This window comes from Salvelinus sp. IW2-2015, linkage group LG3, assembly GCF_002910315.2.
Source record: "Salvelinus sp. IW2-2015 linkage group LG3, ASM291031v2, whole genome shotgun sequence".
NCBI lineage: Eukaryota > Metazoa > Chordata > Actinopteri > Salmoniformes > Salmonidae > Salvelinus > Salvelinus sp. IW2-2015.
In genome coordinates this window covers 24,876,962-24,890,278 of record NC_036840.1, presented here as the reverse complement: position 1 = coordinate 24,890,278, position 13,317 = coordinate 24,876,962, and the positions used below count along the sequence as shown (strand labels likewise).

Here is a 13,317-nt window from a genome sequence, read left to right as displayed (position 1 = left end):
ATATATTATTATTGTTGCTCAAACATCTTCGTTTATGTAATACTTCATATACATTGTTTTGGTAACAGTGGCAACCACCCATTCATGCCAATAAAGCATTAATTAATTAGAGAGAGAGAGAGAGAGAGAGAGAGGGCGCAATATGGTTGAAACGGAGAGAGGTTTCAGAAAGCTTCAGAAGGGAGGGATGAAAAGGTGGTCATCAACTCTTTTCAACATGTTTATTTGTGATAAAGGATAAATATACATTTGTATTTTGGATCAATTCGAACTCAAACACACAAACACACAAATTTAAGTCACAGGGTACGTCGCAGCCTGTGATGACGGAAGAATAAAAACTGTTCCCTCACAACCTTATCTTCCCTTAACACCCACAGAAAAAGAGGAGGGTTTAGATAAGTGACATTTTACCAACGCCCCTTCCCTCCATCCACCTATCATGACATTTCCACTTCTCTGGCCTCTGAACTTAACAGTCAGTTTGTGTCCCATACCAAGGTCATCCTGCACCAGTAGGGGTCAAAGGTTCAAGGGCCAGAGGTTAAAGGTCAGTTCAGATAGCTATAGCCAGCCAGCCAGCGATCAGGAACATGCCCCCGTAAGGAGCCAATTTCCTCAGCACAGGGTCCTCCGTCAGGGCCTGGTGGTACAAGGACCCACAGAACGCCCCTGTGCCCAATACCAGGAGGGTGCCGGCCTGCAGAGAGAAGACAGGGAAAGTGAGTGTGTGCTTCTCTGCTTATTATCAAGACCKATATGTACAGTTTTTGGCACAAACAGCATTCAAAATGTGTCATACAGTATCTGAAAAGACATGTCCTTGGTCCACAAATCGCAAATACAAAACAAAACAGAGAATACATGCAGACGGAGGATTAGAATAAACCATAGAGATGTGTTTTCTATGACAAAAATATAGTGTTCTATTGAATTATATTATTATAATGATGGGAGGGTAGCATACAGTACATACCACAGCAGGTTTCCTACAGCGAGAGGCACCCAGCAGAGCTATGCTGTGGTAGAAGTGGTACTTGTTGGCCGTCTCATAAAGCTGGGGAGGATAGTTTAACTAGGCAAGTCAGTTAAGAACAAATTCTTACTTACAATGACAGCCTACCAAAAGGRCTCCTGCGGGGACAGGGGGCTGGGATTAAAGTAAAAAATGAAATAAAAATATAGGGCAYAACACACATCACGACCAGAGAGACACCACAACACTACATAAAGAGATACCTAAGATAACAACATAGTGTCACGTTCCTGACCTTATTTCCTTTGTTTAGTCTTTGTTTAGTTGGTCAGGARGTGAGCTYGGTGGMCATTCTATGTTTTGTGTTTCTATGTTGGGTTTGTTGTTTGGCCTAATATGGTTCTCAATCAGAGGCAGGTGTTTGTCATTGTCTCTGATTGGGAACCATATTAAGGTAGCCTGTTTTCACTGTTTGTTTGTGGGTGATTGTTCCTGTTCCAGTGTACCAGTGTTTAGTGTTCACGTTACGGGACTGTATCGTCTTCGTTCCTTTTTGTTGTTTTGTTCGGTGTTTAAGTATTTCCCATTAAATATGGATGATATTCACGCTGCATCTTGGTCCTCCTCTCTTTCACCCGAAGACAGTCGTTACATTACCTCAATTACCTCGACTAACCGGTGCCCCCGCACATTGACTCTGTACCGGTTCCCCCCTGTATATAGTCTCGCTATTGTTATTTTACTGCTGCTCTTTAATTACTTGTTACTCTTTATTTCTTATTCATATTTTTTTAACTGCATTGTTGGTTAGGGGCTCGTAAGTAAGCATTTCACCTGTTATATACGGCACATGTGACTAATAAAATTTTATTTTATTTTGAAYTTGACAAGGAGGAAGGAGGTGGTATAACATTCCCATATATTAATTAAATGGTATCAAAACAGTGTATTAGTATATTGGTAGTGGTCGCAATTTATAATATAAATAATGCACTTATTAACAAATTAAATCCCAGCCCATTCTCCAACTTTGGGCCAATACTCTAGTCATACCATATGAAAACAATAACACTTACCACTCTTGAGTAATCTTCTGGATCTTTGTTTTTGAAACCTGAATAAAACAAATAGGAGATATTGTAAAGGGTCATGGCAGCTGAACAGTAAGGGTAGGGCCACATAAAATACAGTGTATTGTATCCTGTGTGTGTGTCACTTGATCATAAAGTGTTTAGCCTACAGCATACATATCCTTCAGAGCGCATTTTTTATTAGGCTAGGTTTCATTTACAGTAGTAAACTACAGCCGGAAAGCACAGATACATTGTTATTATGCATTTCTACACCATGCTGTCTGGACAGGACTATCCCATCCCCATGGCCAAATGAGTGACATGAAGCAGCGATAGCCTATCCTGCAGCGTTTACAAAACAGCAGACTGCTTTTAACGTTAACAACACAATCATGCAATCTGTTTGTCATGCAGCGCACAATGATAAAATGTGGATTCTTACCATGCGCTCCGTATGCCCCCGCTGCGACAGCGAGCGCGCCCGACACTCCTGCTAACCTCTGCACAACCAAAGACGTGGCCATTGCTGTGTATCACAAGCCGACGAATGACGGTGAAAGATGAAGGAAACTGCGTGCGTTAGGGACTCGTTTGTGAGAGCACATCTTCCTGCAGAGTTGTTTCCTGAGCCAAAATGGCGCCCGCTGTGTTTCAGTTTCAGTGTCTGGCATAGATTTCATAACTCTGAAGTGCAACCAAATGTTAAAGGTTTTCCCTTTCATCTGTGTAGTGCAGTGGCAACCCGTCATTCAGGGCATTTTGATCCCCACCATGTTTTTGTTGGCTGTTTTGAATGTTATTTTGGCATTAATACATATCAGTTTGCAAACAATGTAAAAAATAAAATCATTCAGTTAATAAAGTCGTATTTTTTGCTTTCTTGAGTAAGGCAGTTCCAAAATGCAGGTTTTTCTGCATTTTGGAACTGCCTTACTCAAGAAAGCAAAAAATACGACTTTATTAACTGAATGATTTTATTTTTTACATTGTTTGCAAACTGATATGTATTAATGCCAAAATAACATTCAAAACAGCCAACAAAAACATGGTGGGGATCAAAATGCCCTGAATGACGGGTTGCCACTGCACTACACAGATGAAAGGGAAAACCTTTAACATTTGGTTGCACTTCAGTAGCGTAGAGCTTGCTAATGATCTCTGTAGTTGCGCCGTGATTGGCTTAGTGTTCTGTCACTTGTGGGGACACTACGTCACCAAAAAAATCTACGGGGAGAGATTGGGAATTGTAGCCTCCTCGCCCTTCTGCAGCTTGCCTGCCAATGCATGCTTGTCCCAACCAAGCACCCAAGCTAACTGACTAAAGTTGACTAGCTTGCAAGCTAGCTATTTCCAGACACAAATAAGAGAAAACCTCACTCTGACCATTTTGCTCGCCGTAGCAGAGCTGGTTAGGCTATTTACATGTTAACTAGAGCGTTTTTGACTAACTATTACTTTTTTTGTCTACTTTTACTGACACCGGTCATATTTAAAGGGTGTTGCACGTTCATAAATTCATCAGTTGTTCTGAATTTGCAAACGCAAGAGATACGCTGACTTGAAAAGTTGTTCAAGTTCTAGCCAGCTAACCAAATGACACCTGCATCTCTAGCTGTGTATAGGCACTGAAAAACGATGAGGGGAAATGTTAGTCACTCACCTACTCCTCCAATGGCATGGCATGACATCCTCCTAGCAGCTAGCTAGCTATCTAGCTAACGTTAGGCTCCGTGTTTTTAGCTTGCTACATATACATACATATGCTAGCCTATTAGCCACGTTATGACTGACTTGTGATCATTGCCCTTGCTAGTTTGATGGTATTGACATTCCCAGCCTTAGTTACATTCGTCCGTTTTTGTCCAAAATATTGTGTCATTGAAACTGAAACAGTGCATCCTGAATGGAGGCAGCAAACAATGTACCAGGCCAGCTGTGATTACAACCTGATAGCAATATTTTTTGTACTATCAGGAAATGTATTGGTTAATTCTATTATATTCATTCTGCCAACATGCCTTTGTATACGTCATGGAAAGCCCTTCAGTAAAAATACTTTAAAGTACTACTTAAGTAGTTTTTTGGGGTATCTGTACTTTATTTTACTATTTATATTTTTGCCAACTTTTACTTTTACTTCACTACATTCCTAAAGAAAATAATTAACTTTTTACTCCATACATATTGACTGACACCCAAAAGTAATTGTTCAATTTTGACAGGAAAATTGTCCACTTATCAAGAGAACATTACTGATCATCCCTACTGCCTCTGATCTGACGGAGTAAACACAAATGCTTTGTTTGTAAATTATGTCTGAGTGTTGGAGTGTGCTCCTTGCTATCCATCCATAATAATAAAATAAAAAAATTGTGCTCTCTGGTTTGCCTAATATAAGGAATTTGAAAGGATTTATACTTTTACTTTTACTTTTAATACTTAAGTATATTTTAGCAATTCCATTTACTTTGATACTTAAGTATATTTAATACCAAAAACTTTTAGACTTTTAATCAAGTAGTATTTTACTGGGTGACTTTCACTTTTACTTGAGTAACTTTCTATTAAGGCATCTTTTCTTTTACTCAAGTATGAAAATTGAGTACTTTTTCCACCGCTGATTGAACGTTGAGTCAAATAGAACCTATACTTTTTTATATAAAGTAGGTTTTGTAGCATAAACTGGGAATTTGATATGTTTTACTGATATTATGATTGTCTGTTTGTTTCATATCTGCAAAGTAGTTAAAACGCTGTAAGTTCCACTTTAAACTTTAGGTCACCGGTTACTTTGTGTGCTAAACATGAAATGTTTTTTCCAATGGGAAGTAATAGTCGTGTAAAAAAATCTCATGTTTTCCTATGGTTTTTTATGATTTTTCCTATAGATTTTTTAGATTTTTACTCTCAAAATCACAACTTTTTTTCAATCTGATTGGGTGGGCCGTCAGGGCCAGGCTTCACAGTCGGTGGGCCTGTGTCCACCCAGGCCTTGGGTGGACACATGTCTACGCCCCTGATGCAAACAGCCACATGATGACAATGGCACATCACAAATAGCCTACTAACCAACACTTCAGACTAAACTTTTTCAATACCTGGTTTGAATACCCATTGTTGCCTTAGTTNATGATGACAATGGCACATCACAAATAGCCTACTAACCAACACTTCAGACTAAACTTTTTCAATACCTGGTTTGAATACCCATTGTTGCCTTAGTTGGCATGTCCTGGTAGATATCATAAATTGAAACGTCTTTCCTGCCCTAGCTGCTCCATGCCAAAATCAGTTGAGAGCTGCACACTCTTGCTGCCCGCAGATTTTTTTTATTTTTAAATTGAACCTTTATTTAACTAAGCAAGTCGGTTAATAAGAGCAAATCCTTATTTACAATGACAGCCTACTGCTTTGGGATTGTGTAGTCTACTTTGTGCAGGATTTCTCTATTGTACTACATAATTGATAAGTCGTATACCTCCACTACATTACTTTGATACGCATCAGTAGGGATCAGTGGCAATTTTAGCATGTAAATGTTGMTGGGGCAAACTCCCCCCCCAAAATGTTAGATGCATGGCAACAAATCCACTACACAACACAATTCATTAATTGCACTGTAATGGTGACAAACGGTGCCCACAAACTGTTAGGGCCTACATAACAGCAAAGCCTTCTTTTCAGCACCATGGAGTGCATCCTTACTACTGCTACACCTGGCTATCAGCGGAGCCTTGTCTGGCAGCGAAACAGTTCATTCAGCCTCATTTACTGCCTTTTGAAAAAACATAGCTGGTATGGCTGACCTCCTTAAAAAAATGTGGTTTCTACTAACAATTGAGATGTACAAACTATGGCATAAGGGGACGACAAGCGGACAAGAGGCAAATGTACAGCGACAGTTTCCAGTTGTTTTGAATGCGGCAGAAGTCATGCTGGATTGACAGCGGTCTAAGGCACTGAATCTCAGTGCTAGAGGCGTCACCACAGACACCATGGTTCGAATCCAGGCTGTATCACAACCACCATGTTTGGGAGTCCCATAGGGCGGCACACAATTGGCCCAGCGTCATCCGGGTTTGGCTGGTGTAGGCCGTCATTGTAAATAAGAATTGGTTCTTAACTGACTTGCCTAGTTAATTAAAGGTCACATTTAAATGTAAAAAATATATATTAAGACCCTTAAACCCAGACTTGGACCACACACCCACTCCACTGAATAGTGATTGCTTTGCAAAGCTTGCAGTTAGCCATTGATTCCTTCCAAACCAGTCATTGTTGAATTTGCAATTTCCAACTTGTTGTGTAATGTTTATGTCCGATGAACAACAATATGTTTTATCCATAATTTCATCATAATTTCTCTTCTTATGACAAGGATTGAAAAGCTTTTGCCAGTAGATTATCGACGTGATTCATGATGTTGACTGCTAGCATGCTAGCTAAGATTGTGAAAGTATTATGGTGACATGATCAGTCCAATCAAAGCTACAGTAGATATAAAGTGATTTAATGTCATTATATCTGTGGCCAATGACCTTGAGCCTTCTTGGATGGGCACTTCTAATGTAACRCTATGTCAGCACCCAAGGGGCTTGAATTTTTGAGCTCTCCCTGTCGATTTATCGGTGACGTAGTGTCCCCATGAGTGACAGAACACTGAGCCAATCACGGCGCGACTAGAGAACATTAGCAAGCCCTACATTCTGTATTTTCCACTGGCTGCCCCACCACCACAGAAAGCACTGAGCTAGGCTGAAACACCTGCATTTTGGAATTGCCTTACTCAAGAAAGCAAAAAAGAGACTGTTTGTGTGTGGCTTTATTAACAATTTTTTTGTTTGTTTACATTGTTTGCAAACTGATATGTGACATATATTAATGCAAAAATATACATATATATATATTTATTTTTTAGCTAAACAGGTGGGGCTCAAAACAGGTGGGGCTTTGCCACTGTGCAAACATGTCTATAATAGATAAGGCTGTTAAGATATTCATGTTTCAAGAAAGGAGTGTATATATTTGCCTGGCAAATCGGGTTCATGCACMGACTGAATGGAAGCTGATAATTATTCATTTTTTACTCCACTGGTCTCGGCTGGTCTCGGGAAGAAATTAGGAGTCCTCACTAGGGCTGTTGCTGTGACCGTGTTATCGCCACACAAGCGGTCACGGGGTCGTGAAGGCAGTCAAATTCCACATGACCGTTTAGTCAGGTAATTAGGCTTCTCCAAGCTCTGATGCTGCTGCTGGTCATTATTAGCCTACCAAACTTGCTAACTGCCTGGTACTCAGCACTCTATTGTCTCTCTAATCACTCTGACATCAATGCAAATGTATTCGAAAATCTAATCAAACACTTCATGAGAGCCCACGAGCTCATGTTGCGCAACAACAATTGCGAGAGAAAACAGAGTGTTTCAATACAGGTGCATGAATCAAAACAAATMTAGTATATGTAAAGACAAGATTAAATCAAGAATAGTCTGATGGGTGACAATATTAGCCTATCACTTGTGAATTATATATTATCATTTGTGAATGATGCCCAGCTTAAGAAATAATGTCTTTTTTTGCGACTTGTTCAAATCATAGTTGCACACCTCATGTAGCCTAGCCCATAGGCCTATATGTTTTGATAAGGTTTGTATCAAAATTAAAGTGMCCAAATAACTTCTTKAAATTAAGCACATTAATCCATTACAAAGGGGATGTAAGAGGCCTTAATTGGCATATGGTAAGAGAGTGGAGTGGAGTTTCTAAGTTGTCTGGGCGATTAAGAATCCATTATGCCTGCCCATAAGAAATGCACCTTAATAATTAAAAGCATTACATGCATAATGCATTTGCAGTCACTTTTTGATAATGTGTGTTTTCGTTAATGTGGAACATTCGGGTTTTAGCCTATTACCGTGTGCGCATTGCTGCACTTATTGTGAGAATAGCCAAATAGTTTATCAACATTTTAAGCTAAATGTTCTGATCTGTTGAAGTCAGCCACATTGCATAAAAAAATGTTGTTTTGATGCTAGTGGTTGTGTTAATTGAGATCTATTTGCATCCAACAACTGTCCTAGACTTTGGAATATTTATTTCTCGCACAGAACCTAATAGGTCACTTTTTGTACTATTGGGGATAGTAGATTGACATAGGCTAGTTTTTTGCTGTTGTTAGAGCTACTCATCTTGTTAGCTAACAAAAAGTAATATGCACCTCGGAATTGGATAAGGCACGTGCAGTTGCATCCTTGATGTGGCTGTCTTAACTGTGGCCTGTGTAGAAAGACCGGATCACGTGACAGGAGAGCAGGCGAGTGGGAGACGCGTCGGATTGCGCCGCATATCAGGGAGAAGGGCACAACACAGCACTCTGGGCCGCAAAATGCATGTTTTTTTTTAGGGTGCATTACCGGCCACAAACGGGATGCCGCGGGAAAATTCGAAGGCATTATCAAGTGCGAAGACTATTGGAGTGTGTACAGCCTGCGCAAAAAACAAAAGCAGAGCTCATGTTTTTTCAAGCGACTTTTTTCAAATCATTCGAGTCTCATCATCATTAGTCTTATCATGCAGCCTTACAATGTATTAAAATCAAAACATATATCCCAACATTTTGTTTTTGGTGAGTGCAGGAACCGTGGGCGGGTGGCCTTTTTAAAGTAATTGTTTGACAATCAGATGAAAACATCATCATAACTGGTTGTGTTTACGCCACGTTAAACTGCATAGGCAGCGTGCCCATGAGGGCTAGGAGAAGCGAAGCTTTTCCTAATGTGTAAATAGAATTAAATTGCCAAATTAAAATAGTTTACTCCTGCCTAATACATACATAAATAAACATTCAAAATACTTACACTAGAAAGCATGATTTGGCCACAGGATTCATTAGCTTTTAAAAACTAAAGAAAATGACTGGTAATGATTCTGATTTACGAATTAACAATAAGACTGTTAGTCCGGAAGCGGGTCGATGCGAGCAGGCAAATCCACATAGTAGGAAGCATTTGTTTGAGGTTGCGACGAGGTCAGTATTAAAAAGCAGGTGAGACCTCTGTCAGTAGCAGAGCCCAGTCCAGGCCAATTCGCAATATTGTAAAGAATAAATCTGCAGGAAAAAAGCTTTTCAGGTCACTATTACTGCGTATGTAACAGGGTATTAACTCACTTTAGTACGCGTTCCCCTCTGCCCCAGACACGGGCGCGAACCAGGGACCAGCACGAAGCGTCGTTACCCATCGCTCCACAAAAAGCCGCGGCCCCTTGCAGCGACAAGGGGAACCTCTACTTAAGTCCGAGAGCAAGTGACGTAACTGATTGGAAACGCTACTAGCGCGTCCACGCTAACTGAAGCTAGCCATTCACATCTGTTACAACTCACCCCCCTTTCAACCTCCTCCTTTTCGCAAGCAACCAGTGATCCGGGTCAACAGCATCAATGTAACAGTATAACTTTAGTCGCCGTCCCTTCGCCCCGACACGGGTGCGAACCAGGGACCCTCTGCACACATCAACAACGTGGACACCCACGAAGCGTCGTTACTCATCGCTCCACAAAAGCCGCGGCCCTTGCATGAGCAAGGGGAAACCCTACTTAAGTCTCAGAGCAAGTGACGTAACTGATTGAAACGCTACTAGCGCGTACCCGCTAACTAGCTAGCCATTTCACATCCGTTACACGTAGTAGAATTGCATGAAATGTGTTTATAAAAGGCCAGCAGGAGATGAAATGTATTTGATATCGCCTATAGCCTAGGCCTACTCTACACCACTACGTGCTGCATTGAACAGTCTTTTTGCTAGCAGTGATTTAGTTATATTATCAGGCCAAATTATGACTATCCAATTTAATTATCACATTAGGAATAGTAGGTTATTTGACATAAATCTGCAAAGGATGCATGGAATGCTTTATTATAAAGGTGTATTTTTACGGTGAAAATCACGTAGATTATATCCCAAACGTGAAACCCACACGCCGCCTATGTTCAAATGTATTGTACGTTAAAAGTGATATGACAAATCTTTACTRGAACTAGGCTACTAGGGCCACAGATAGCATATTTGAAATGAATGAAGCCTGTGTATTTCTTGGATTATGCCTAGGCTATCATTTTTTTTTTTACAAATTAAGTGTGAGCGAGTTTGGGTGTCTAGTAGTAGGAAGACAATCTACTTTCATCCCTAAATGTAGATTATCAATAAATACTCTTATTTGTATGCCTAGCAATAAACAAATCTATGCTACATTGTTTAAAGCACACTAAAAGTCTTAGTCGGAAATGACAGCTCCAATAAATCCCCTATGGTGAACGAGATCATTTGAATGAGAGGCTTGTAGAAAAATTACTCTTGAGTTTTCAGTTAATCGTTCGCTGGTTTTGGCTCTTGTATGCTCTGGGCATTACCGACTAAAATTTATGAAATGAGTCGAAAGATTCGTTATTTTGACTGAACGAGTCGAAAAGATCAGAGTCAGTAAAAAGTGCTAAACTTTTCGGACATAATGAGCGAGTTCCTTTTGCATGGCCTGGGTGGGTGGAAATGCACTTAAGGACCAATGGAATGGTCTAAAATGTGCAAAATCCCGGGTCATGCAAAACTGGGTCACCACCTGATTTGTTGGCCAAACATCGATTGCAAATGTTTGCCAATGTTGATATTTATTTGGCTGCTGATTTCATGCGCATTCATACTGCTCAACATGTCCCACATTATTATATAAAAGGTCGCACGCGAGAAGAAATTACATTTCTGAAATTGTAACACTGGTTTCAGGGGTGGAAAAAGTACCCATACTTGAGTAAAAGTAAATATACCTTATCATAAACTGGGTGGTTTGAGCCCTGAATGCTGATTGGCTGACCGCCAGTTTTTCAGACCGTATTCCACTGGTATGACAAAACACTTATTTGTACTGCTCTAATTCCGTTGGTAAACAGTTTTTAATAGCAATAAGGCACATCGAGGGTTTGTGTTATATAGGCCATATACCACACCCCTCGGGCCTTATTGCTTAAATAGACAAATCACCCGGTGAAATACTATGTGAGTAAAATACTTCTTTTTTTCCAAAAATACATTAGTATCAAAAGTTAAAGTAAAGTATAAATCATTTCAAATTACTGATTTGTACACTGATATGAAGTTACTGACTCTGATCTTTTCAACTTGTTCAGTCAAAAGAACGAATCCTTCGAGTCATTTCGTTCATTTGAGTCAGTAATGCCCAGAGCACGCAGGACCCCCTACCGGCGAACTGAAAACTCCAAAGAGTCGTGTTTCTTTAAGCCCTTTCGTTCACCATAAGAGGCTTATTGGAGATTTGGACCGAGACTTGTAAAATGTGTGCTTTAGACAATGTATTTCGTTGATTGCTAGGCATACACATAAGATTATTTCTTGATATATTGAAACAAGGTCAAGTTGTGGCCGCAACGGGACTAGATTGTGAACGGCTCATGGTGGAATGCATTGCTGGACTGCCATGTGGTTGATCAGCACAATATCGTTTGCGAACGGCAGCCCCCCAAAACGATTGGTTCTAGAGTTCGAGTTTGTTGAGAAGAGACTGTGTATGTTTTGGTTCTATAAAGCTGTGTCCATCATAACATTCAATCATCTATTATTTTAATTAATTATTGCAGCATGCGATCGATTATCAGTTCTGAACATATATTTTCCTTCTCTATGCTGCCTGCACCATAATCGTTTTTTACTGCGCGAATATACAGTACCAGTCAAAAGTTTTGAGACACCTACTTATTCAAGGGTTTTTCTTTATTTTTACTATTTTCTACATTGTAGAATAATAGTGAAGACATCAAAACTATGAAATAACACATATGGAATCATGTAATAACAAAAAAAGTGTTAAAGAAATCAAAATATATTTTATAATATATTTTATATTTGAGATTCTTCAAAGTAGCCACCCTTGCCTTGATGACAGCATTGCATACTCTTGGCATTCTCTCAACCAGCTTCACCTGGAATGCTTTTCCAACAGTCTTGAAGGAGTTCCCACATATGCTGAGCACTGAGTTCCCACATATCCCATCTCAATTGGGTTGAGGTCTGGTGATTGTGGAGGCAAGGCCATCAGATGCAGCACTCCATCACTCTTCTTCTAGGTCAAATAGCCCCTACACAGCCTGGAGGTGTGTTGGGTCATTGTCCTGTTGAAAAACAAATGATAGTCCCACTAAGCGCAAACCAGATGGGATGGCATATCGCTGCAGAATGCTGCAGTAGCCATGCTGGTTAAGTGTGCCTTGAATTCTAAATCAATCACCGACAGTGTCACCAGGAAAGCACCCCCACACATCACACCTCCTCCATGCGTCATGGTGGGACCTACACATGTGGAGATCATCAGTTCAGCTACTCTGCGTCGCACAAAGACTCATCAGACCAAAGGACAGATTTTCACCGGTCTAATGTCCATTGCTTGTATTTCTTGGCCCAAGCAAGTCTCTTCTTATTATTGGTGTCGTTTATTTGTGCTTTCTTCGCAGCAATTCGACCATGAAGGCCTGATTCACGCAGTCTCCTCTGAACAGTTGATGTTGAGATTTGTCTGTTACTTGAACTCTGTGAAGCATTTATTTGGGTTGCAATATCTGAGGCTATTAACTCTAATGAACTTATCCTCTGCAGTAGAAGTAACTCTGGGTCTTCCTTTCCTGTGTTGGTCCTCATGAGAGCCAGTTTCATCATAGCGCTTGATGGTTTTTGCGACTGCACTTGAAGAAACTTTCAAAGTTCTTGACATTAATGTCTTCAAGTAATGCTGGACTGTTGTTTCTCTTTGCTTATTTGAGTTGTTCTTGACATAATATGTTACCAAATGCGGCTATATTCTGTATACCACACCTACTGTACCTTGTCAGAATACAACTGATTGGCTCAGTTCCACAAATTAACGTTTAACGAGGCACACCTGTTAATTGAAATGCATTCCAGGTGACTACCTCATGAAGCTGGTTGAGAGAATGCCAAGAGTGTGCAAAGCTATCATCAAGGCTACTTTGAAGAATCTCAAATATAAAATATATTTTGATTTGTTTAACACTTTTTTGATTCCATATGTGTTATTTCATAGAAATTAGTAAAAATAGTAAAAATAAAGAAAAACCGTTGAAAAGAGTAGGTGTGTCCAAACTTTTAACTGTAAGTTCAGAAAGTTGGCCGGAGCATGTCTCTGAGTCGCTGAGCCGGAGAAGCGTGTATCAATCGTGCTGTAGGACTCATTGCGGCCAGCAGGTC

At 40.1% G+C, this 13,317-nt stretch overlaps 1 protein-coding gene across 2 annotated transcripts; it reads right to left on the bottom strand.

Moving 5' to 3' along the window:
• Positions 1–207: 207 nt before the first annotated feature.
• LOC111953442 (transmembrane protein 256) lies at positions 208–2,763 on the bottom strand. Of its 2 annotated transcripts, none has more exons than XM_023972717.2 (4): positions 2,492–2,763; positions 2,053–2,090; positions 977–1,057; positions 208–700 (listed from the first exon to the last, which is right to left on the bottom strand). In XM_023972717.2, the coding sequence occupies exons 1-4, from the start codon at positions 2,571–2,573 to the stop codon at positions 557–559; spliced, it is 345 nt and encodes a 114-aa protein (XP_023828485.1). In that variant the 5' UTR covers positions 2,574–2,763; the 3' UTR covers positions 208–556. The 2 variants fall into 2 exon arrangements, with proteins under 2 accessions (XP_023828485.1, XP_023828474.1); XM_023972706.2 differs by having other exon boundaries at positions 977–1,075; positions 2,492–2,663.
• Between the last annotated feature and the right edge of the window lie 10,554 nt (positions 2,764–13,317).

Coding starts and splice junctions, on each gene's coding strand:
- LOC111953442 (XM_023972706.2), bottom strand. CDS start 2,573: ATGGCCACGTCTTTGGTTGTGCAGAGGTTAGCAGGAGTGTCGGGCGCG. Junction 2,091..2,491: donor GGGGGCATACGGAGCGCATG/GTAAGAATCCAC, acceptor TGTTTTATTCAG/GTTTCAAAAACAAAGATCCA. Junction 1,076..2,052: donor CAGAAGATTACTCAAGAGTG/GTAAGTGTTATT, acceptor TGACTTGCCTAG/TTAAACTATCCTCCCCAGCT.